Source organism: Gordionus sp. m RMFG-2023, chromosome 3 (genome assembly GCF_954871325.1).
Source record: "Gordionus sp. m RMFG-2023 chromosome 3, tfGorSpeb1-WG-v2, whole genome shotgun sequence".
In the NCBI taxonomy this organism is placed as follows: Eukaryota; Metazoa; Nematomorpha; class Gordioida; order Chordodea; family Parachordodidae; genus Gordionus; species Gordionus sp. m RMFG-2023.
The window spans coordinates 19,280,643-19,306,838 of record NC_088777.1 but is presented as its reverse complement, the minus strand read 5'-3'; the positions used below and the strand labels follow the sequence as shown (position 1 = coordinate 19,306,838).

The 26,196-nt window shown below is 26.9% G+C and overlaps 1 protein-coding gene across 3 annotated transcripts in view; it reads right to left on the bottom strand.

Moving 5' to 3' along the window:
- The window catches only part of LOC135927187 (phospholipase DDHD2-like), a 35,193-nt gene extending 9,954 nt beyond the window's left edge, over positions 1–25,239 (bottom strand). For 2 of the 3 annotated variants that reach the window (XM_065463137.1, XM_065463139.1), the window contains exons 1-17: positions 25,194–25,239; positions 24,338–25,117; positions 20,057–20,376; positions 18,770–18,916; positions 16,021–16,174; positions 14,052–14,193; positions 12,563–12,665; positions 10,422–10,527; positions 9,947–10,048; positions 9,093–9,343; positions 5,658–5,759; positions 5,429–5,609; positions 4,903–5,094; positions 4,469–4,598; positions 4,167–4,369; positions 2,034–2,167; positions 1,572–1,794 (exon numbers count right to left, since the gene is read on the bottom strand). In XM_065463137.1, coding sequence (XP_065319209.1) covers positions 1,572–1,794; positions 2,034–2,167; positions 4,167–4,369; positions 4,469–4,598; positions 4,903–5,094; positions 5,429–5,609; positions 5,658–5,759; positions 9,093–9,343; positions 9,947–10,048; positions 10,422–10,527; positions 12,563–12,665; positions 14,052–14,193; positions 16,021–16,174; positions 18,770–18,916; positions 20,057–20,376; positions 24,338–25,117; positions 25,194–25,212 — 3,289 coding nt within the window. In that variant the 5' untranslated portion in view covers positions 25,213–25,239. The remainder of the gene's footprint in view (positions 1–1,571; positions 1,795–2,033; positions 2,168–4,166; positions 4,370–4,468; positions 4,599–4,902; positions 5,095–5,428; positions 5,610–5,657; positions 5,760–9,092; positions 9,344–9,946; positions 10,049–10,421; positions 10,528–12,562; positions 12,666–14,051; positions 14,194–16,020; positions 16,175–18,769; positions 18,917–20,056; positions 20,377–24,337; positions 25,118–25,193) is intronic. The other variant, XM_065463138.1, reaches the window with a different exon arrangement.
- Between the last annotated feature and the right edge of the window lie 957 nt (positions 25,240–26,196).

The following is a 26,196-nucleotide window of genomic DNA, read 5'->3' as shown; positions in this document are numbered from 1 at the left end:
GAAAAAGAACTTGTAAATCTTTCTAACTAATCGACATCTTATCCATTTGCCATAAATATCCGATAAACCTAACTGTTTTGCTTGCAATCTTAATGTAGTTATTGGAATCAACACACTAGTAAAGTCTTTTATTTAATTCCAATCATCTTCCGACAAAATGACTTTACATGCTCCTATAATAAAATCATTACAGAAATCTTTCAAACTTATTAATCGCTCTAACATCATAAAATAGAGGACAAACGTGTTGTGCAATCTAATATTGCCATTTGCCTATTCATTGATTTTAATATTCTTACAATTGTGGGAGCTCTTACATATTTTACAACATCCCTTGCTTTATCAATTATAGTTTTAAAGTGATTATTTTTTTGGGAATCATTAATAGCCAATTGTAGCGTATGGGCTGCACATCTGATACAGTATATTTTTATGGAGAAATTTTTTATTATTTCCTGTAAATCAATTTCACTTATGTCCTCATAATTATCATCATCATCTATATCATCCATTTCTTCCAGTGAATCATTTAATAATTTGATTGATTTTACTATATTAGCACCATTATCCGTAGTAATTTATAAACGTTTCTTATAGGAATATGAAATTTATTTAATGTTTTAAAATTATTCTTTTTATATTTTCAGAAGTTGAACTCTCTCTATTCTCCTTCATAGCTAAATTTCTTAATATTATATTATTTCCTTTTATATACTGTATATTTATTCCTAGAATATTTCTCCCTAATCTTTGGGTGGAATCAATTTTTAATGTTAATTTGTTTTTTGTTTCTTTCATTATTTTTGCTTGTATTTTTTTCGATTCATTATAAAATATTATTACTTACACTAGAAAATAATTTATGGTATCAATATCAATCTCTAAATAAAATGAAATGAAGTCCAGGAAGAAAAACGAAATAAAAACGCGAAGATAAAATAAATGATTCCACGAAAAAAATTAATAAAATTATAAAAATTTTATATTATTTTTTTAAAATAATATTTTTACATTATTTTTTAAAAAAATATTTTTACATTATTTTAAAAAAAATACTTTTATATTAAAATTTTTTTACCATGAACCATTGGACCCTCCACTTTTTAAAAGGGGGGTTCGGGTTCAGCCAAAATACGAGGGTTCAGGGTCCGGGTTCACATCCCTGCTATTGATGTCTCTTTATTTTTTTCCCATATATCGATTAGAGGTCGGTGCGCTACGGCCCTGCCCAGGAAATATATATTGTACAAGTTTCCCGGCTTGTAATAATTTTTTTTATAAAGAAAGACGACATAAATTTGCCCTAAATATCAGCTATAAAAACAGAAAAACGCCATAAAATGTGTTTAAATTATTTTCTAAATAAAACAGACTGAGCCAAACTCGAACCTAAAAGTACAAAAAAAAATGGGCCGGGTTTGGGCCTAAAAAATTAATTAAAATAGATTAAATTTGTTGTTTATATAGCTCGAAGATATCGTATTTAAAAAATGATTGGTCAAATCCAATCAGAAATTCCTATCTCACAGTTATGACTTGGGAGGAGGTATAATTTTAAGTATTTTATTTACATTTTAGCGCATCCTTTCCGGTAAATTCGGAATATGAACGTACCATACCACTGTCTGAATTTGCGTTTTCCTTGCTTTGGTCATCGTGGTCGATTAAATTTTCGAAAGATATATCTAAGGAGTTTGTGGCAGAATGGTACTTTTCGTTGCTCGGTTCTTCGATCAAGTTGTTGGTCGAATTGTCAAGGTTGGAGTGTAGGAGTAAAGGATTGTTTTTGAAATGCTTTTTTGAAATATAATTTTGCATCATTCAGTTAGGTTGGAAAAAGAGGTATAAAAAATATTTTAGTCATTTTTAGTTAAATTTAAAACTTTGTTAATATTTCATTTATATTTTTTGTTAAATTATTATTTTAAAACATAACCTTACCTCATATATATTGCTGGGAATCCCTTTAAATCTACTTAACTTTTAAATAATAGAATCTTTTGCATAAAATTGGCGATAAAAAGATTATATACTTCGTGCTTTCTAACCCTCTCCGCTAATTCTTTGATAAACGTTGGGTCACTAATTTGCAAAGATGGTCTAGAGGTTCTTCCTTCTCCCATGATACTTCGCTTCAAACCATTCAATACTCCCCTTTCCTCAGTATCTTTACATAAATATATAACCAACATCACATATTATGATGAAAAATATTAAAGAAGGCTTTTCGTACAACGGATTAAAATGAAACTCGGTATACGAGTGGTACAATTGAATGAGTATTAAATTGCCCAAATTTTTTTGATCTAGCCCGCGGGCGAAGATATAAACCCTAAAATTTCAACAAAATAAATATTGATATCTTTAATCATCACATCTCAAAAATGATCAAAGATCATAGAAGAACTACCAAGTTTTTGGTTGCCTCTATTAGATTTTAAATAATATTTTTAAGTTTTTTATTTTTTAAATTGATATATTATAAAAGGCACTTTGATTTTTTTTCCTATAAATATTTGTAAAAATTAATTTGTTACCTCTAACTATTTTTGAGATATTTAAGATTATAAGGCGCATTTATTAAATTTCCTTTTTTCTAAAAATAAATTTTAATGGTTCAATGAAGGTCTAAAAATAAATTTGTTTGTTTTATCACTAGTATTGCTAAAAGCCTCGATTTGAGCCGATTAAAAACTGCTAACTCAATATTTTAGCCCAGAAAAATATTACGCAAGACTAAAGATTTTGCTTATAAATAGCACAACATCTATTAGCGAAATTTCGAGGCTTAGGGAATTTTCTGGCTAAAATATTTAATTGGCCGTTTCTAAAAATCGACTCAAATCGAGCCGCTTAACAACACTATTTATCACTATTAATTAATTATATTAAATAAGAACTAAATTTTTAAACCCAGAGTTCGAATCAAAATATTTTGAATAATTTTTTGTTTCACTCTTTTGTTTATATTTTTAATGAAAAAATTCTGACTTTTATTTTAATATTTGGTCTTTTAATTGTTTGTGTTCTCATTTTTATATTTCATTTTAACACAGATCAAAATATTGATAAAATTTTTTGATCTACATATAGTATCACATATCTTAAAAAAATTCATAAAAAATTGTATCTACGGTGACTTTTTAATGTTCCTTGAATAAAACATTTGGGTCTAAAGATATCCTTTTTCATAAAAATTTTTTGAAACATCTCACATAAACAAAACGTCACACATTGGACATATATGTTGTCTACTTTATTTTACAAAGTCCTTGCGTGTTACAATTATGAATCTGATCTAATTTATTATGCTGGATAGAATCAAGAGGTTTTCTTGATTTGATGGATAGGGTAAACAGATGATTAACGCATCTTTATTATACTGTAGATTTCGTAGAATCATCTCGTCGTCGATTAAAAATATTCCAAATTGCTGTAGATTTTTCAGCCCGTTCAAAAAACCGTTTGAAATTTGGAAAGTGGTTTTTCGACATATTTAAAAAAATAAAAAATATCTTCGTCTTGAGACCAATATATGAATTCTGTCTAACGTTTTATTCCGTTTTATTTATCAAAATTGAAACATAAGACATGAGTATCATGAAATAAACGAAACATGAATAGGATAAATCTGAGCTAAAATTGGTAGTGATTCCAGAGTAAAATGAACAATTTTTACATCTTTTTACATATGGCTTTTTCTTTTTGCTGGTAAGTTTTATCTTGGTTATGAACCTCGATTTCTTCTATATTTTGATCTCCTGGCCAGCATTATTCCCCTAACCCTCTTTCGGTATTATAACTTATATTGTCTAGTGGTGAGATGATTATCGAGTAAAATAGTCCAAGACACTTTTTAAATGAGAATTTATCATCCTATAATAAAAAATTTCAATATGTTAGGTCCAAATATTTTATTTTTGGAGCAAAAATATATATTAGTTATATTTCCGAAACATGAGTGGAGTAAAGGTAAAATTTATCAGGCCTATAGATCTTGATATCCGCAATAAGAATATACAATTTTTTTTAGTTTAATTGGGTGCAAAGAGCTAATTTTTAAAAATAGAAATCACAATTTTTAATGCTATGATGAAGATCAATGATTATTAAATATGCCCTACTCAATTCTTTCTACCACTAAAAATATAAACCGATCATTATACCTTCTTCTCCTTTCCCTCTCCAGGGATCGTTGGGTTCGACCAAGGACTGGCTCTCTGCGGAGTAACGGATAACGGAACCACGTTTTAGAAGACGGTCAAGAATAGAAGGAGTAGGCGGAACGGAAGCTACGCGTGAGACGGGTAGAGTGGTGGGTGTATTAGGCGGAACGGAGGCAACCCGTGATATGGGTAGAGTGGTAGAGCTAAAATTATTGGAATATACATTATATATACAAACATATTAGAAACTTTATAATTTTTATATATCCTATAAACAGAAAGATTTTTTAACAATTTAAAACCTTTTTTGATTTTCAATGGAGTTGTTTCCAATGAAAGATATGTGATGCAATGAATCCATTGTGTGCTTGAATGTTTGGTAAAGACTTTGCTTAAAATCGAATCTCATTTTGTTTAAGTTTTCTCTCAATTCTATTTTTTTATAAATATGGGTAATAACAAATACTATTAAAATATTAAATTAGCATTTTAGAATAAAAAAAAGAGTATGTAATAAAAAAGGGTCTAGAATTACAATATTTCGGAAGGATAATATCGCGTGACAGGATATCGAAATTTAAAAATTATCATAAAATTTGGAACAGGATGATTAAATAAATTGATCTTAAATAAAGGCATAACCAAAAAATTATCAATTATTTTATCGAACTAAAACTTTGAAATCAATAAACCAGGCAAGATATAAGATCTAATAAAAAATAAATAAATAAAATACCTATATGCATTCTTTTGCGTCCTTTATGATGAGGAATTAAGACAGGTTTAAGTTTCGGGAAGGGTAAAATTAGGGGTTCTATGCGAAAGGCTACCGGATCGTAAGGGTGAAATATGTTGTAAAAATGAGGGCAAGTGGGAAGAGAATATTTCTCGCCAATCAATTCAATGCCTCTGATTGTCAGGAACAACCCTTTTTTGTGCAAATTAAAGTTGATAAACTTCAAACTTACTACAATATAGAATCAAGAATTTTAATATAACTCATAATTATAACCAAAAAAATAAATTAAATATTTTTTTGTTTGAAATATTCTTTCGTATTTTTATTTAGATTATAAATTCGCCAGAGCTTTTTTATCGACGATTCGAGTTAAAAAAAATTTTTTTTACTCTAATTGAGAGCATACATTAATATTTAATTTTTCTGTAAATTTCATTTTCTCTATTCTCTTTTGCGCTCAATACTATCATTCATAAATAACATTGAACTATTTAGATTGCTTAATAAATAAGGTTTAACCTACCTATAGGAGATCCCATTGCAAAGAAACAAACTGGTTCAAAGGCCAATCGATCGTAGGTCACGTATGGCTGGCCTGTCCCGGCTAGACCGGCTCGGGATAAAATTGAATTCTCGATGGAAAGCTTGGGGGCTGAGGTGTACTTCTGCCTAACCTGTATCCAACAAATAAATATATGAGAATGCTAAATTATGTCTATATTGATATAACAAATATATTTAACCAATTAAACCTTTCTGGAATAGGAAGGATGCCTAGTAACGTGCTTCAAAATTTTAAGCCTCGGCCCTAAGGGAATTCCTAAGGCTTTTAAATCGTTATCGTCGCAGAGAAGCTTTATTATATATATATATATCTTAAAAAACAAGCAAATAACTAAAAACAATCCTGTGATCAATTTATTTAAACATTGTAATTGAACTCTTTAATCTTTAGAATATAAAATAAATTAGGCGACAATGGAAGACTAATTAAAAATTTTAGTATATGCAAAAAAATTTGATCGATAAATTATTAGACTTATTGGATAATTTAAATAATATTGAATAAAAACGTTAACATGCCAAAGAAAAGCAACCGAAATAGGTGTGCCTGCTTTTTACATAAAAAATAGTAATATTTATGTAACATAATTATTTAGCCATGGGTTTTTTAAAAGCTAAAATCCTATTTTAAACTTTAATACTAAAAAAAAATATAATTATAATTTTTATATTATATAACATTTAATTGTTTGTTACATATAATAAGAGCCAGAGTTGGGCAGGTCCTCCGGAAAAATAATCTAAATACAGATACAGATTCTTTGTGAAAAAATGAATCTTAGATTTTCCAAAATATCAAAAAGATACTTGTATCTTTTGCCTAATTAAAGTATCTTAAATACAAGATACTTTTAAATTATCATTACCAATAATAGTTTATAAAATACATTAGTAATAGCCCATTTTTAGCATAGATAGGGAAGGGAGATTAGTATTTTTAATGTGAGTTGAAATATTAATTTGCAAGAGAGTATTAATTGATTCATTATTTTATAAGATAATCAAATTTTTCAAATAATTTATCATTAGACCTTTGCCGTTTCGGCGTGCTCAACATTATGCCAAAATTAAATAACTTTCAATTAGAGCTGATGAAGGTATTGCCGTATTATAAAAAAAATTCCTTAATGGAAGGACAATAATTAAGCATTTATAATGTATTTCGACTTTCTTTCATATAATTTAAAACCTCCAGTTCAATGTTATATGCATTATTGAACTTAGCAACATTTGTTTCACCAAATGAAAAAAAATTACCATTTTCTTTCTTAGATGTTAAATCTATTGGTGTTATAGTTTGAGCTTGATAACGTTGGCTCTATATTTAGGGCTTCTTTTATTAATATATTTAGAAAGTTTTTTTTTATCACCCGACTCGATCCATAAGCTCTTAAAATATGGATGTGATATTGATGTCACAAAAGCCTCATTATATTCAAATGATAGGAAAATATTTTCTTAAAATCTTTTGCCCATACCATCTAGGGCAGCTTTTAAGAAAGGTAGTAGGCAATATTGTAACCTTGAATTTTTAAGATAACCTATGCCCCTTTTAACCACATAAATAATATACTTTAATATGTTTCAAAATTTGTATTTACCTTTATCATTTTTTTGTTTATACAGGTTTTACATCTAGCCTATACATTCTCTTTTTTAACTTTTATTTTTAAAAAATTTTTATATAAAATTTTAAGATTAGGATTTGATTCACGGGAAATTTCCATAATTTAAATTTCCCTTCTTCTTCACTACCATCAGTGTTAATCATCCTACAAATTAAAAAATATTACATAAAATTGGTAATGATATTCTATCGAGTTACATTTATATATAAAATATAATCTTAACTTATTTCGTTTTGGTGTAGTTATTTTTTCATCTATCTACCTTAATATGAGTTGTAAATTTTCAGCTAATTTTGATTGTTATTATATTTAAAATATGGCGGAAAAAAATAAGGAAATTAATACTTCTCGAAGAAAATAAGATATATATATTGGGATATGTAAAATTTTAAACATGAATATTAAAAAGAATCTGTATCTGTATCTTTTGTCAAATGGAAATGAAAAAGATATAAAATTCTTTTAAAATAGAGGATTTTAGATATAGATACTAGTATCTTATTAGAAATATTAAAAAGATACTGAGTACAAGATACAAAAGGATCTTGTATCTTAGATACAAGTATTCGCGGAACTGCCCAACGCATGTTTTTAAGGGTTTGTTATAAAAAACTTGTTGGCAAAAATAAGTTTTTCTAAAAAACGCATTTGAAATAAAATGGATGAAATCGTAATAATAAAAATTTGTATAATCTTATAACCCGGGTCGGGTTTTAAATTTGGTCATTCAATAATTTTTATAGCATTTTGTAAATGGTTTAAAAGAAAAATCGAAAATGTAAGAAGCAAATGTTTAAATGATCCATCATGATTGATATATTTAATATTTATTTTTAAATTTAAGCCTGGCCTGGGGTTGTAATTAGGGCTGTGCCAATATTAAATATCGGATCGGCACCGATATTTAGCGTTTTTCAACAATATAGGATCGGGTCGATACCTGTAAAAACCGATCTGATTTTTTTACTTTTCTTTTTTTTATTATTTTATGTTATGTATATTTATTTTACATTATTATATTATTTTCTAAAAATTTTAAAAATGCAATGTAAATGCACAACAACTTCTAAATTTTATTTCTTTTTTAGATAGATTTATAGTATTTTAAAAGTTTTTTTATAAAAATAGAAAGGAATTCCCAAAGTTTTATTTATTTTAAATCTTTTTAAATAATAACGCCAATTTTATTATTTATATTTTAAATAAAAGAATTTTTTTAAATATATGGTATCTGAATTATGGAAATATTTTATAAAAGACAAAGATAATTTTGCAAAATGCGTTATCATCTTAGTCTATCTTAAATACGGCAGGGGATATAGATAGTCCATATCGTAGAAGCTTATTGCCAGAAAATCTAGAGGCTCTCATATTTATTAAAATAATCTAATATAGATTTTATAATTTAAATATTACAATTTTATAATTCATACCAACATAAAATGGATATATTATTAAATATATATTTTTTTAATTAGCCTTAATTGTAGAAATAAAAAAAATTAAATTAAATGCATAATTCAATTTTTTGCTTAAAAATATTGATTTATTAATTACATTTGGTTCAATGGGGGGTGGTGCAAAATCAGTATAAATATCAGATCGGTATCGGATCGGTTTTAGGCAATATTGGAAAATACCGGATAGGATCGGTGAAAAATGTGGATCGGCACAGCTCTAATTATAATATTCTTTTATTTTAAAGCTCGGTTCTACCTATGCCAAGAACGGACTTTAAAAATCATTCAAATTTTACATTTAGTGCATGCCTGCTAGCGATTTTTTTTTAAAACATGTCATCTTGGTTAGCACTATAAGAATTAATATTTCTTATATAAGTGGGAAAGACTCCAAATGATACTGATCCCAATTCAATTTTTTGACCAAAAGTGAAGGTTGGAACCCTATAATAATTAAATGTAGATATCACATTTTAACTTAAAAAGTCGTGTTTTTCGTCTCTAAATTCTATAAATGAAATAATATTTACGATACCAATGCTTCAAAATCCATTCGTTCTCTCTCCAAAATAGCAATCCATTCCTGGTCTAAATTTAAGTCGTTCTTAAGAAAATCGTTTAAATTAACGGGTTTCTCTTGTTGAAGATAACCAGTATTCCCCGGATTTTCGGACTGAGGTTGAACAATTAATGATTTTTTGGGTAAAATTATCAGGTCGCTGCTGGTTCCGTCCAATGATTGTACTTCGGTCGCCTCGTCCCCTATAGTAAATGAAGGCCTCTTTTCTTGTTTTTTTTGTCGTGACATGAATATTTGATTTCATGGTAGTTGGAGAAAGAATTTTTTTTTCGAGAAGATTTAAAAAAATTTTTTAGAGTGGATTCGTTTCGTAAATTTACTATTTCTTTTTTCGATTGATTATTGAATTTGAGTTTAAAAAGATAATAAATATTGTTTTTTTGAAATAAATGGGTAAACTATATATTATTTGCCATTGATTAAATCTTTTAATATCATATCAAAAAAGGATTAAGTGTATTATTGTATAATATAACCATAACGTTACAACGTAAAGTTAGATTAGACATTTAAATAAATTAAAATTAGTATGTTTCATGACAAACTTGTCTGAAATATATAAGATGGGTTTTTCTTCATATATGAACACATTCTCGGTAAAATCAGATGTTTAAACAAAAGCTATAAAACGACCTTGAAGAAAATTAAAATATTTGATGCCTTAGAAGCCAAAGAATAAATATTTTTCCAATTGGGATAAAATATAGTTCAATATTTATATTATTTTATAATTTAAAATATGGATGATAGATCAATTCTAATATTTAAAGCGACGAGGATAATTTATAAGTTGTTAAAAAATTAAAAACCTTGATCCGTTTTGTAATCAATTTTTGAATCGTCTAAAGATTCTTCCGAAAATTTTGAGCGCGCCGTTTGATGGCTAAGCAAGTCAAAGGCTATCAGGGATCCTTATTTTTTTTTTAAAAAAATTTAAATATGATATGGTGTAATAGAAATCAGGATTCAATAAAATAAAAGTATTAAAAAATGAATTGAATGAATTTTTCGTGAAAAATCTAGATAATTTTCTATAAGTATTGATTCATCATAACATAAGTGTAGTAGAATTATTATTTTCTTAAAAACTAAATTTTTTTTCTATATTTAGACATAATACAACAAAGTCTCATAATATTAATACCCCTCCCTCTATAATTTTATCATTAAGAGACATTATGTGAAGTGTAATCTAGCCTCTAAACAATTTAATCGCTCTCTGACGGATATTTTAATTTGGACCCAAAAATGCCCATATTTAAAAAACCATCAATTTAAAAAAACCTAAACTATGTCCTATAACGGATACAGTTCCATCGAACCCTGGATTCCTATCCATGAACAATTGATAGAGTCGATTGAGTTCGTTCCCAACCGTGTCTATGATGGTCTATTCTCAAATATAAAAAAACGGTATTTATTAGTGGGTTAAAAGTTAATGTTTTCATTAATTTGTTACACCGTTGTTTGATTATTATATAGTTTAAAATCAAACTTTTCCCAATTTTACATTCATTTTAAAAAAGAGTATTCTATCATTTAAAAATAAAACATGTCAATTAAATACGAATCTTTTCGTGCATCATTATTTTTCAATGTAAAAAATTGGCCGGGTCTAGCTTTTTCCCTAGTGGAACAAACATTATTTAGCCGTCCTTTAAATATTGAGTTTTCGTTCCTCATATCCCCATTCAACCAGGGATATTATAATTATTTTATATATAACTGTATTTGGTCATCAAAAACAGTTTGACTTAAAAAAATATTTTTATTAACAGTTAAAATTGATTTTCCACAAAATTTGCTTTCAAATTATAATTGCTCTGCTATTCTAGAGTTGTTATAAACATAGTGTTAAACCCTTAAATAGGATCCAAACTAAAATAGAAAAATAAATAAAAAATAATATTTAAAAGACAAGTAAAATTAGAGGATATATCTAGTAGAAGTCAGCATGAGCCGATTCGGCCCGTAAATATTATTTTATCAGGGTTTTCTGCCCGGCGCGTAAAATATATAAAGTTGTTCAGCCTCGCCTGTTTTAATATTTTATGAACATAATTTGTTTAATTATCAGCTTTAAAAAAAAATTAAAAAGCTCAGGCCCGCTTGTAAAAATAGTACAATTTTCCCGAACGGCCGCGCTGATTTTTAATATTTTTATATTCATTGCCGATCATAAAGCGACATTCATTACTGACCTCGATAAGGTGATGGTTGGATATAGCGATCAAAAAAACTCCTTGAGTAGCTTATGGAGATATTTCATAGTATATTATATTATATACTATACCATAGGCGTAGCTGGGGAAGGGGGCAAGGGGAAATTCCCCCCCCCCTTCAGAAATTTATCACTTTTTGTAAATATCATTTTTTAATAAAAAATATTCCCCTTAGTCCTCCCCCCACTCCCTGACCCTCAAATATGTATGCATATATTTTAAATAATAATTTGAAAGAAAGAATGTAAAAGTTGATATTTTTTTATAAAACTATTCATCATAATTTATAGATTTTTGGGAAATAAATTTATAAATATATAAAATGAACCAAAAATGTTTTTTAATAAATGGAATATAAGCCAAAGATAAGTTTTAAGACAGAAGTGAAATGTATTATAATTATTAATAATAGATCCATAAAATTACTAAATAATATAATATATCAAATATAATTTTTTATAAAAGAGTAATTTTAATTTATTTATCTTAATAAAAGTAAAATATAATTATAAAACTATTGATAAAATTAAATCATATATTAAAAAAATATTAAAGCACAATAGTGGAATATTATATGTCGTAGATTTACAGTATATCTAATTATCAAATGACAATCAAGTAATTTTTACCAATATAGCGAATTATATATTTCATCAGAAAATATCTTAAGACATTGTGGGATGAATAATATGAAGATTAAATTTAAATATCATTTTTACTTAAAATAAATAGATGGCGTTAAATAATTGAATGCAAATTGTTGCTATATTTAATATCAAGAGCATTGATTAGTAAAATTTGTTAAATTATTAACTGTGATTTATTCTCTAACTGTCAAAGATGTCTGTAAAAGTGGAATTTTACCTAGTATTTTATAACTAATTCTATATAATAGAGTAAAATCAACTATAATAAATAAATTTCTTATAATTGTTTGGAATAAATTATTACCATGCTCTTATATTAAGGTATATACAATACAAGTAATTTATTATATTTTTATTTTATATAAACTAATAAAAATATATTTCATATTTGTTCCAGGCTTATTTTTTTATTAAAATTTGTAAAAATATTTTATGACTAAAAGGGGGTCTGGGGGCGAAGCCCCCAATAATTTTGTAATTCCCCCCCCCTTATGAAAATCCTGGCTACGCCTATGTACTATACTAATAATAGTATAGGGGCATAAAGGATACTAACTTGACAATATATAGGGCTAGTGTAAAAGAGGATATCAACTAATGTGTCGTTGGTATAGTCTCTGAGTTTTTTAATGCTGGATAAGGTAATTGATTGCAAACGGCTTTAAAAATAAATAAAGTTTATACATATATATAGAATGAACTTCTAGCATAAGATGGGGGGGGGGATTTGTCGTCATTTAAATTGAAAGTAGGAAAGAAGGTTAAAAAACCTTTTAGAGGATAAACATGGTTGGCGTAAAAATACATATAATATTTGAGATATTATTGTAAAGTTCTCCTGGAAAAGTATTCCTTTTAAGAGCATTATGACTTTTTATTTTATTTTGCAATTTAAACATAATCTTGTCTTAAAAAGAATAGGAAGATATAGAAATCAATAAAATTATGCTTTGAGGAGTTGGATCTTAATAAGTTTTGTTGTTATAGTTGACTAATTAATATTTTTAAAATTTAATAACTATGTGTAAGAGTAGTATAGCTAAGTTAACCATTAGAAATCTGCAAATCCTAGCCCGATCTGTTAAGAATTTCTACACAAGCTGCTCGGCCCAACCTGGCCAGTTATAAATATTTTAAAAATTTACTGAACCTGGACAGTTAAAATTTTTCGAAAAGTCCGTCCCGGTCCGTTAAATATTTTTGTGCGAATTTTCCGACCATCACATTTTTTAGATCTATACCTAATCTTTTTCCCAATGTCAATTAAGGCTCTTATATCTCTCCTCTATGGCTATCTATTTCTTTCAACAACAATCGCTTTAAAATTTGTTTGATATCTGTATTCTGTTTGTAATTGGATCATATTATAAATAACTTGTTTAATTTTAAGATTTAGTATTTTAGTTAGGCAGCTCCTAAAATACAAAGAAGTAAGCATATTGTAATTTAATTTCAAATAGTATTAAAAAATATTTAGCTTGAAATTCAAAAATATATATCTAAATTCCCCTATATTAATATTTATGAAAAATCAGAAACTTGGGAGTTTTTTATGAATAAAGATTATCATACGACGCAAAATTTTTAACGGCCAGATCCCACCTATTATAACTTTTTTTAAAATTTGTCAGGTCCGGTTCACGCTTTGCAGATCTCTAGTAACTATTGAGAAGAAATAATTGTATAGTTAATTTAGTTTAGGTAAAAGTACGATTTCATTTAATTCTTGTAATATAAACTTTAAAAGTAACTAGCTATTTTAATTTCACAATAATGAATGTGTTTTTAATTAATAACTTTTTTCTAAAATTATCTTCCTCCAAGGCATTATTTATTTTTATTTTTACATTGGAAAATTTTATTTAAATAAAAAAAAACCCTAGTACATTCAGAACTAAATTGTAGTATCAATATCTAATAAATAGCTATCCTACCCCTCGCCACCCCACTTTCCCCATAAATTAGCTAACTATTTATGTCTTAAATTATAATCAATTTCTTCCAGTTACCACAATGTGGTGTATTATTTTGCATAAAAAAAATACCTGTCAACTCCAGTTGATTCACTATGTAAAATTTTGTGCCAATTACAGGGTATAAATTCGACTCGCCCAATTAGCCCCTTCTCCAAATATTGCTTGAAGTGAGACTTTAGCAGGTTGGCACTCATATCCCTCATCCCATCGACTATATTAGGTTAGAAAAGTTAATATAACTATATATTAATCAGAGACCAGTCAGGTCCGTGCTAAATCCCGGTCCAGACGTAAAATATGAATTAAAATTAGGAATTTAAGAATACTAAGGTCAATGGTAACGCTACATTTTGAACCCACCAGAGTCGGAACTCGGCAAAGTTTCAAATTATTTTATTTAGATATGTTTTTCAAGAAATATATTGTTTATTTCTGGGATCTTTTTGCTTTCTTTAATAAATAATACTTTTTCCTTAATCTAATATTAATATTTTTTTCAGATTGGTTTATGTTAAACGGATTAAATCTATTTCAGTAACAATAAAATCTTTGAAAATCAATAAAATTAAAGATTTTTTTTGAAGATCAAAAAAATTTGTGATTTAATCATGAAAGATTTTTTATGTATAAAAATTACAAACTATTTACTTATAAAAGATTTTGTACTGTAAAATTTAATCCAAAATTCTGTTTGAGCATTTTCAAAAAAATCTTCTTTTAAAAAAGTCTTCGAGATCAAAATCCTTGAATATATTTATCCTTTGAGAAAATGTTAAACTATGTTCAAAAAAGTTGGGAATTTATATCGGTTTGTTCGGTTTACAAATCGATATTTCCGTTCCGTTCCGATTTTTGTAATTTTTGGGTATTTAAAATTAAATTAAAAACTTGTAAAAACAAAAACTGAGCAAATATTTTAAAAAATAAGTTAAATTATTTTATTTTATTATAAAACATGCATTAAAATGACAAATTAAATAACATAATATAATCACATATATAAATTTATGCTAAATTAAATATTTTAACAAGTATAATTTCAAAAACCGTTATAAATCGGGTTAACCCGGTTAGAAGTTATTTAAAACATTTGGGCTCTCTCCAAAATTTTCTTATAACGGAGACGGTTCGGAAATTATAAAATATTCACTTGATAAAAAATTTAAATGCATTCTATGAAAAAAATTTTATTAAAGGAGAGAATGAATTTCCTATTTTATTATATCCTCCACAATCCTAAATCTTAATAAAATCCATATAAAGATAGATAAATATTTAATAAATATAAAATATATCATTCGATAAAAAATTTCTAAAAATGTATAAGCGGTTATATCGTTATTTTTCACATCGATGGCATTCCCTAAGGTGCATCCTAAAATATTTAAAATCCCACCTTTTCAATTCATATTAGTAGTGTCATTAAAAAGCACGATTAAGATTTTAGCAAAAATAATATTATGTAAGCCTAGAGATTTTGCTCATAGATGGAAGAAAGTTTTGAACCTCTAACTGCCAAATCTCGAGACTTACATAATATTATCTTGACTAAAATCTTAATCAGGCCATTTTTAAAAATCCAAATCGGACTTTTAACAACCCTGCATAAGACATTAGCCGTCTAAAATTTTTAAAAAACCTGGGCAGGAATGAAGCATAAATGCCTTAAAGTAAAATAAAATTTATTTTAAACGTAAACACACGATGGATCATTTAATAATACATTCGCTTCTTGTATCTTCGACTTGATAAAATTATTTAAAATGACCAAATTTTAAAGGTTAAGAAACAAAAAAATCCAGGAAAACCGATATTTTTAAATGGCCGACCCTGGATAAAAGTACTTTTACAGGTCTGCTGCTTTCCATATAGACATTTTCTGATAGAAAGATAACCAAATTGGATAATAATTAATAATTAGAAAAATATTAAAGGAGTTTATTTTGAAAATGTTTATCAAAAAAGGCGTACTTTTATAATTTAATTATAAATTTTAAAAGATTCGGAATTATTATATATTTTCGTTTTATCTTATTACCGCATTGGTTGATTGTGCGAAATTTGAAATCGCAATATTCCCCTATGCCGTGGATAACGAATATCACGTGATCTATGCGTGGCATCTCATCCTCTTTTATTCTATCGTAGTCTTCCACTCCCCTCTTGACTATAAGAGAGCTCGTCTTGCCATCCTTTCGTTCATTTATTTTTTGATACAAATAAATAACATGAAAAAGTATGTATTTAAAAGGCTTAATGAATTTAATAATTAGCTTTTCTTAATCGATTCGAATTGAATAGTTGAGTTCTATTGATATAAAGGTATGAGCTTAATAATTTATTATTCGTATTTGAACGAATTGAATAATTCATTAATCTAATTCGATTCGATTTAAATCAATTATTTTAAGTTTATAAAATCAAATGTATTTTTAAAAAAATCATGAGTGTTGTCAAACGTCTCGATTTTTAAAAACGCATAACCCAATATTTTAGCCAAATAATATTATGAAAGTCTAGAGATTTTGTTCAGATGGCAAAAAGGTTTGGACATCTATTAACAAAATATCGAGGTTTGCGTAATATTTTTGGCGAAAATATTAGGTTAGCAGTTTTAAAAAGCCGTTTCAAAAAATCGAGCCGTTTAACAACACTAAATGGGGATGTGATTTATTTTAAAATGGGCTCTATTGTATGATAGCAATCAAAATTAACCAGAATGATCTCATTTATCTTATTAACGCTATCCGAACGCAACTATGCCAAAAAAAATATCCGATTTTTTAGAACTGCAACATAAAAAAGAACACTGTGTCTCTAAAATAAAGTATAGAAAAATAATTTAATCCATATTGAATCAGACAAAAGCCCGTTTTCCAGATAACTTCTTTCAAATTGTTTCTTCTTTCAAGGATATTATATTATTTGTTATCATATTCGCCCACCGAAAATAGAAGCTCAGATGGTCTGAAGAACCTTATATATAATAATCTCTAGACATTTTATATAACAAGTGAAAACCATTTCTGGGGTAATTTCCATCATTTCGGTAATCTTTTATTCCACTTGTTCTCAATTTATTTAAGTAGATTTCCATCTTGTTTATTTTTTAAAATGTTTTTCTTATTTAAAATTTTAAAATTTGTTAAAAAACTTCTACCTTTATTTTTACAATCAGAGGGATAAAGAGGACCAATTTTAATTTTATATTAATATCAAAATTTTCCCGATATTAATCAAACGACTACGTATATATGGATAATAATAAAAATTAAAAGGCTATAAAAAAAATATAAAGCAAATGGTTCATGATTATAATATATAAGCTAAAAAATTTTATTATTATATTGTAAGGATGTAACAAGTGGAAAAAAATCAGAACATTTTAAGTTGGCAGTGAGGGATGTTGATGTGTCATCACAAAATCCGCAGTGAATCATGAAATCATCTCACGGATACGTTTCGAAATATAATCATTATTATATTAATAAATGAATACTCACAAAAAGTCTTAATTATATATTCAATGCGTTCTTAAATCAATTTTTTTTAAAAATAATTGTAAAAATAAAGCCTGTCCATGATCTCGAGCTTAGATTGATGGACAACCAATCTCCCGAATTCGTTTCAGCCGAACCCTGATTTTAAACTTTTCTCATTTGTGCCGGGCTGTATTCAAACTTCGATAAATAAATATTTTTTCCCCTAATGCTTTTATAAATATTCGTTTGCAACAAAAACACCAAAATTCCCTCTAGCAATCATAATTTTCGCGCGTTGCTTGAAAAAAATATATTTATTTATTATTATTACTTATCCAATATTTTTCTTTAATTATCTAATATAAGAGTTGTATAAATAATCGGATCGGTCAAATAATATGTTTTAAAATTTTCTCTGATCGAGCCAAACCTAAAAAAGTAAGTCTGACGCAGGAGCATATCATATTTATTTATAAGGATCATAGTTTTAAAAAAATTTAAAATATTTATTTTATACCTTATTTAATTAGGTTATCTGACAGGCCATTTTAAGATTTTTTGCTTATTTTTACGGGATATCCTAATTTTTATTTATTTCATTTTATAGTTAAGGGATGGGTAGAGTGAATTTTTTTTATATAACCTTGGCACTTCAAATATTTTCTTATCCATGTTTTAATCCATAGCAGTAGTTAACTCATGCGCCATTTAAGTTTAACCCCCCCCCCGCCCCCATTCCTCCTTCCATTAAACAGTAGAACTAATTTCGCAAAAAAATAAAATCCATATTATAAGTTTATCATGACCAAGTGCTAGAACGAATAAGTCAACTAATATTATCACTATTCTAAATTAGTATTAATCATGCTTATTAGTTCATTATAATCTGTAAAAACGGGAATTTAGGCTCTGCAAACCCATCCACCAGGTGGAGTTTAAATAACAAGTGGGTAGATGTTTTCTTAAAATATTTTACCCACAAGGGACAGGTTAGAAAATTTATTTCTAAAATCATGAGAAGACGTCAGATGAGAAAATTAAAATTTTAAACACTGAGAGGGGGGGTTGGAGGCTAGAACATGTTAATGAAAACTTTAGCGTGATTATCATACTTAGATGAATTTCTCAAATATAAATAAAACTATGTTATACTAGATTTCAATTTAAAAAAAATAGAGTATGGTCTACGTTAGAATAATAAATATAAGTAGATTTTTAATAATGTTAGAAGATCATATTTTCGCATTATATATAACAATTTTATAAAAATATCTAATGGATATTATAATAATTATAAATTATTACGAAAACGGCTCCCCATTCGTCTTTCCTGAGCATGGGTTTGAGATGAACCATGTGTTTGGGGTCGTGCATAATTATGCATTCCTTGAATGGCTCTAAATCGATCCGCCTATTCCATGAGTCGGATTGAATACCCCTTCTGTACTCTTCCTGATTTAAAAATTATTTATTTTTAACTCATTTAAATAAAATTATGGAGTCGTTCGATTAAATAAACAAAACGTCTTTTAAAAATTTGTCTCATGAAATTAATTTTGAATTTAAAGTGAGAACCAGGGATGTGAACCTGAACCCTCGTGTTTTTGCTGAACCCGAAACCCAAACATTTTTAAAGGTTGAGGGTTTGAGGGATTCAAAAAAAATTAAGAATTTCTTAAAATAATAAATTATATAAATATAAATTCATGAAAAATAAATCAATTTTGCATAATCATTTTTCATATTCATATTTTTCAAAGTTTTAATTTTTTGCCTTCATTTTATGAGTAAAGTAATATTATAAATAATAATTTAATATGCTATAAATAGGAATACATTGCTTATCTCGTTTTTATAGCAATTTTAAAAAAATATTGGGATAACATACAATAAAGTAAAATAAGATACGATCTAGATATTCAATAAATTTAAAATACGAGCAATTACGTCCTTTAAAATGAAATACATATTGTCATTTGTCTGGAAACCTTAGAGGATATTTTGGAGCATGTTATGATTGTTCGATTGAATAAAATATTTTAAATTAAAATATAAATTAATTTTTTAACTTTTTGCTAGCAAATTATTTTTATAAAAATGGTATTTAAATATTTTTTTATTTGATCTCAAAAATATTTATAAATATAATATTTCCTATATAATTTTAGGTAACTAGGAAAAAAAATAATAAGTGAATGACAGAAATATCTAGAAGTGTTAGCAGGGCTAGGAGTAACAACAAATATGTTTTCAATATTAAAAAAACTAAACATTAATAGAAGACCAAAATATATAAACCAACGCCCGACCCCAATTTTTACTATTAAATAACTTTATTGGCAATTAAAATAAAAAATATGGAAATGTTTTCCATCAAATCTGCACTATTAAATCAGATAAAATAATTTTAAAATATATGCATGAAATCGGGTCAATAATGTAGCAAATATTTTTTAATATTTCGAGAGAAAAAGAAGCAAAACAAATAGTATATTTTATTCCATATTTATACTTTCCTTTTTTCTTATCTTGACAAAATCGGAAGAAGCACTTTTAAGCTGGTTATAAAAATTCCCCAAAAAATAGAAAAACTTCCAATTTTTCAGCCAAATGATTAGAGTACGGGATGTATTTGTTGTCCCCGGCGGCGGCATCGACGTAAAACCAAGTGCATCTTCTGACCTCGCAACAAGCCGCGTCATTCTGATCGTCACGATTTAATCTATTACCAAGATCGCTGTCGAGAAATTGGTCTTGATTTGCCTTAATACCAGAGTCGGTATTATCGTAAGTTTCGGTCCAGTAAACGGCCTTTTTTTGCAATCGTAGGAGGTCGACATCGTATCGGCCACCATCGGTGTGAACCGTATATAGATTTTTGTTTTTGAGATTGGTTTGGGGATTGCTTGTAACTAATGTAAATATAAATTTATAACAGAGGTACATATATATTCATAACATTGATACATATAAATATATACCTATATTAGAGATCTGGGCGTCAGGGTTTAAATCATTTTGTAGACATCCGGGCTATGCCAGGCAAAAATAAAAAATATACAAACCCGAACATATCTGCAGATCTCTAGTATGTTATAACCTCGATTCGTCATTATTAACTGAAAAAATTTATTGGCTTAATAACCAGTCTACTGTAACGTGATAAAAAATTAGCCGCCTATGAATAGTAAATTTTATGTCGATTTCACGATATATGAAAAGGTGTTGGACTTAGTTACAGGGATATCCCTTTGTTAGTAGCTAGAATTTAAGGAAATTATGCTCTAAATCTAATTTTTTTAAAAATGGGATGATGTATAATAAACAAGAAATTAAGGGAAATATTTTTAATATTTTTTATAAAAAAGGTTTCCATTCGTCCTATTTTATTGACAGTCTAAAAACGTCTATCATTTATTAGGGGCAGCATTCCAAGAACTAATGTAGACATTCCAATACATTATTTGCAATGAAGCTTTAGAAATTAATAACTTTCAACGTGGGTAAAAATGTTGAATATTTTTTTGCAAACCATGTGTAAGCTTTAAAAATTTAATTTTCAGTGATAATTTTTCATTCGTTAAAATTACTAAGCTCAGCAAATTATGTCAAAACAAAATATAGTGAGTTTCAAGAACGTTTACTGTCACTCAATTTTTTTTATTTGAAATCAATAAAAATATTTGGATAAAAAAAAATTCATTGTTTATCTTTATTTATTTACGATAGGAGGGGGGGGGGGGTGAGGATTTTTATATTTGAATTGCTCCAATTTTATAAAAATTAGGAATATGAAATAACTAAATATTTTGTAAAAAAAAACTATATAATTTGAGCATCATTTTTATAAATATTATGGATTAGTAAAAGTTAAAGGTCCTGCGACCGTACCGATTTTCAAATTTTTAGGAATCAATTATTTTGATAAACTAAAATATAATAAAATAAGAAAGAAAGAAAAAATATGAATATAAATAGATTTTATTATTCGTATTCATTTTTAAATAGGCCTACTTAAAATAAGATTATGATTTATCAAATGTAATGTAAATTATTTATTATTATTTTACATAAACCTGATAATTATATTCATTCATACATAGGCATATTTATAGACTTTTAGTACAACATTAAATAGTACAATCGAAAACGAAAATGGTTATAAAATAATAGCCTAACGCGAAGTTCCTTAAAAAAAACTCAAAAAATTTATATTATAAATATAATTTTTTTAAAATACAGTAAGAATATCTAATTTGGGCACGTTGGGAACAAGCTTTTTGCCCAACTTAAGCAGTTACCAATTTATTGACTTTTTACTTTCTAAGAATTTGATTGGAACCTATTTTGGTCAAATTAGGGAGGCCAGAATTATCAAGAGCAAAAGTTTGACAAGTTTTACTGTAATATACCTTTTTAAAGGTTTATGTTCCTGGCAAAAATAACGTAAAATTGATTTTAAAGAGTGGAAATATATATTAATTAATTAAATGCCGGACAAAAAAAGATAGAGGAGAACACTCCTTGATAAAAATATATCGGACCTTGTCTCTTCTACAATTTACGTCATTCTCCAATATTAAATTTTTATAAATTGGATATTTGTCAGGTTTTATTTATCCGGGACATTTTTCTCCTTATTATAAAATTTAGATAAAAAATGCTTAAATTGATCCCTTAAAAAATCGATTTCTAAAAAGTTTCATAATACAGTAACATAGGTTATACATCGTTCCTAAATAATGATTCCTAGAGAAAGATTAAACTAAAAATTTCGAAAGTAAGAATGCATTACATGACCATGAGAAGAATTCTATTCCAATCTATTATCGTTGTAAAAAAAATCATAGAAGATAGCAATCGACAATATTTTAGTAAGATTTGTTTCATTTTTAAAAAAAAAATTCAATATGGAATATAAACTTTCATTCTTTTAATCCTTATTAATTTGTGAGGTGTTTTTATCATATGCCTTTTATATTTAAAAAATTAAATAAATATGCTATTTGGAATAGATTCTGCGCTGATTTTCAGCATTTTGACAATGAGCTGATTCTCTAAAATGCCTATTTTGGCCTACAAGCTGATTTCCTATATTAATCATAAATTCTTATTAAAATAATTTATGAGGCGATATTTCAGTAAAAAGAATCATCATTTAAAAATTATGCATTACAAGAATTTGTATAAATTAAGATTTAAAATTTTGATTTTGAACATACATATTCACACAACATTTGTAGAGACCTGCAAAATCAAAATTTCGTCTAAGCATGTCCACTGACTGATGGTAAAAAAATTACATCCAGGATTCATTATCCTTACAGATGTTAAATCTTTCCAGCCTCCTAATTTTTTAAAAATTTCTTATTATTTTAATTCATTTTATAAATATGACCATGCAAAAAATGAATAGGAAAGAAATTTAACCATTGGCAAGTCGGTCAATTGAGCGATCAAATTCAGTCAATTGACCGGAAGAGTATTTGACCTGGTCAAATACTATCAAATACTCTAAAATAATCTTTAAAAAAAATTAAAAATATGTTTAAAAAAGGAAAAAACAATATAAGTTGCTTATTTTTTTGGGTCCCCAATATCAAGGCATGTCACTAGTAGTGAATTCAATGAAATATATAATATAATTGAAGAATTACCCATTTTACAAGTGATGACCAAAATATTTTAAGTGATATAATTAATTTCAGAAGCAAAAAAGGCATGTTTAATAGCAAATTATGTGGAAAGCAGTAATTTCCATAAGAAGCAATTAATTCCGACCTAAAGTTAATGGATTAAACTTTGGCCACCATGCCTATCAATTCCTGGTTCTACTTCATCTTTAGAAAGAAGATTGATTTGGGTTAATATTCTTATGAAAATAAAAATCGATTGAAGATCTAGATATCAGGAAAATTGATTAAAAAAAAATACTAAAGAAAATGATAATATTGAATATGAATCAGAACAAGACTCGAATCTACTAAAGAGAGCTAAACATTAGTTACTGATTGACAATGAATTTAAAAAATTAATATTTTATTTACTATTATATTCAAAATAAAGTTAATATTGACTTAAAAAAACATGTATTTGAATTTGACCATATTTGATCGTATTTGACCATATTTGACCGGTCAAATGCACAACCCTGAATTTAACATTCATATCTCTCAGACAATTTTATTGATAGTGATGTAGACCAACCCTGCAGAACTTTATATAAAAATATTATATGATTGATAGTAATTGAAGATGGCTACTTTCTAAAAAAATATCAAACACTTTTATGAAAATAATTTTATTTTTTTGTATATATTGTTAATGGTATATTACGATTCTACAATAACTCCACCTAAAAGCTTTTTTAATTGTAATGTGTATAATGTATACTGTGGACTCATCATTATCTTAAATAATATATTTTTGGACCCATTTGGATTTTGAATAATTTTATCATGGTAAGTGGGAAGTAAATTATTAATTCATGAAAAGTTAAACTAAAGAAAAGTTCACAATTTTTTGAAATCATTTATGAATCCAGTGATTGAGGATGCACATCTCTAGTATATATGAAAGTAATTAATTAAGTTTGTACTTTTAAATTAAATATTTTTAAAATTAATGCTGTCTTAAAAAAAATTAAGATGCACAATTCCAGATTTCCCTGGCTTATCTAATATGATACTTTCATATCTTTCTTAAAAAAAATTAAGATGCACAATTCCAGATTTCTTAGGCTTATCTAATATGATACTTAAGTAGCTTCCAGATTTCCCAGGCTTATCTAATATGATACTTAAGTAGCCTGGGAAATCTGGAATTGTGCATCTTAATTTTTTTAAAGTAAAATATATTGTATATATGATTTACAATATCTGTATTTATGTTCAATCTTGATGGAATCATAAAGGGAAAAGGGTTCCCAAGTATACCCTTTATCGTCACACAATGTATTACTGTCATTGGCATCATTCTTGTCATCTGTTATATTGGGCACATTTAAATTAGTTTGGTCAAGAGGTGTATTATTGTCAGAAATCAAAGATGCTATCTTGAGACGTCTAAGTTTAGCTGCTGATTGGGCTTGTGGGTCTAAACATTTTTTTTGGTAAAACCAGTGTGGCTCAACTGGTTTATAAATTGCAGAATTAGTAGAAGAGGTTGTTGCTAAGTCTTCACGTGAGGGAAATGCTGAGGCACTCAATATAGGAGGTGGGGAGTTACTTGAATTAATATCATTTATAAAGTTGATACTCTCCAAATTTTTGGAAGACAAATCATCCTTGGGGAAAATGTTTGATTTATTGAATTGTATTTCTTTGCTAAAATTGACAATGGACTCAATATTTGATTTCCTACGAACCTTATGATGTTTCAAACTTTTATTTTCTTTGCTATTCTGTATGTTTTTATTTGATGCATTTTTTTTATCCTGTAAATAATTTGAAATGTGTGTCATGCTATTGTTGTTATGTGAAATATCATCAACATCCTTATTTGAAGTTGTCATAATAGAATTATAAAATTTTGAATATCTACGCCTATATTTAGGATCACATTTAAGTGATTTAATTAGATTGTCATCCTTTTCAATTACATCTGTATTTTTACCATCATTTTCATCAATGTAAGTTAGGACAATATCATCATCTAATTTTTGAAATATATATATTATATGTATTAATCAATAAAAAAAAGGTATGAAATACTAATATTTACAACTTACATTTATTGAACATATACATTTCTCAAAAAAAAAATAATATAAAAAATTGTATTAATAATTTATCTTTTATATGATTATTCAACCTCTAAATATAAAAAAAAATCAGATGTTTTGCATTATGATGTAAGCATTCATATGTATATGATTATAAAGTTTATCTATTCTCTTTAATCTTATTTTTTTTATCTTGCCAATTTCTTTATTAATCTGGTAATAAATTATATTGTTTAAAGTAATTATAAATCATAAACTTAAAATATGTTACCATATAAACCAAATACTCATGTAAGAAATGTGAATAATTTTATATGAAAAAAACATGTTATTGTCTTAACAGGGACTTCTAATCATGGGGGTGGGGTATAACGCAAAATCTTCATTAAAATTATAAGGAGCTGGAGTTATGAGAAAATGAAATTGGATTGGGGTAGTCTTAATTTAGTAGGAAGGGGCTGGGGGAAATTTTAAGGGGAGGTTCATAAATTTTAAAGGGAATAAAATGATTATTTATTGACTAATGGGGATGTAGAAGTCAGGGTTTTAATATTATCATGAAAATTTTTTATTACGACGTTTGAAAACAGCTGGTAGATAACTTCATTGTATAGCTGAAAATGTTAAAAATTTATAATGACATATTCGGTTATTAGATTTAATTTTATTTTCCCTAAGAACATTATAAAAAATATTCTATTTAAATAGATTTTCTTTTTACTTGTACCTAAACTATATTCTTAACAAATTTAACAAATATTCAACATCCAAAATTAAAATTTAATTTACTGTTTTCTCCATTTTAATCCGAGCAGCTACTTGACTCTATTACACACTTAGTCAAGTATTCAGGACCGGTCCCCATATTTAAACATCTGCAATTAATACTTGTTCTACCCTATTCTTTACTTTTATCTGTACCAGGCTGCTGTCTCACCTCATAACATTCTGCATATCGAACATCCCGCATATCGAACATCCCATACCCCATTTACCACCTCTCTTAAGC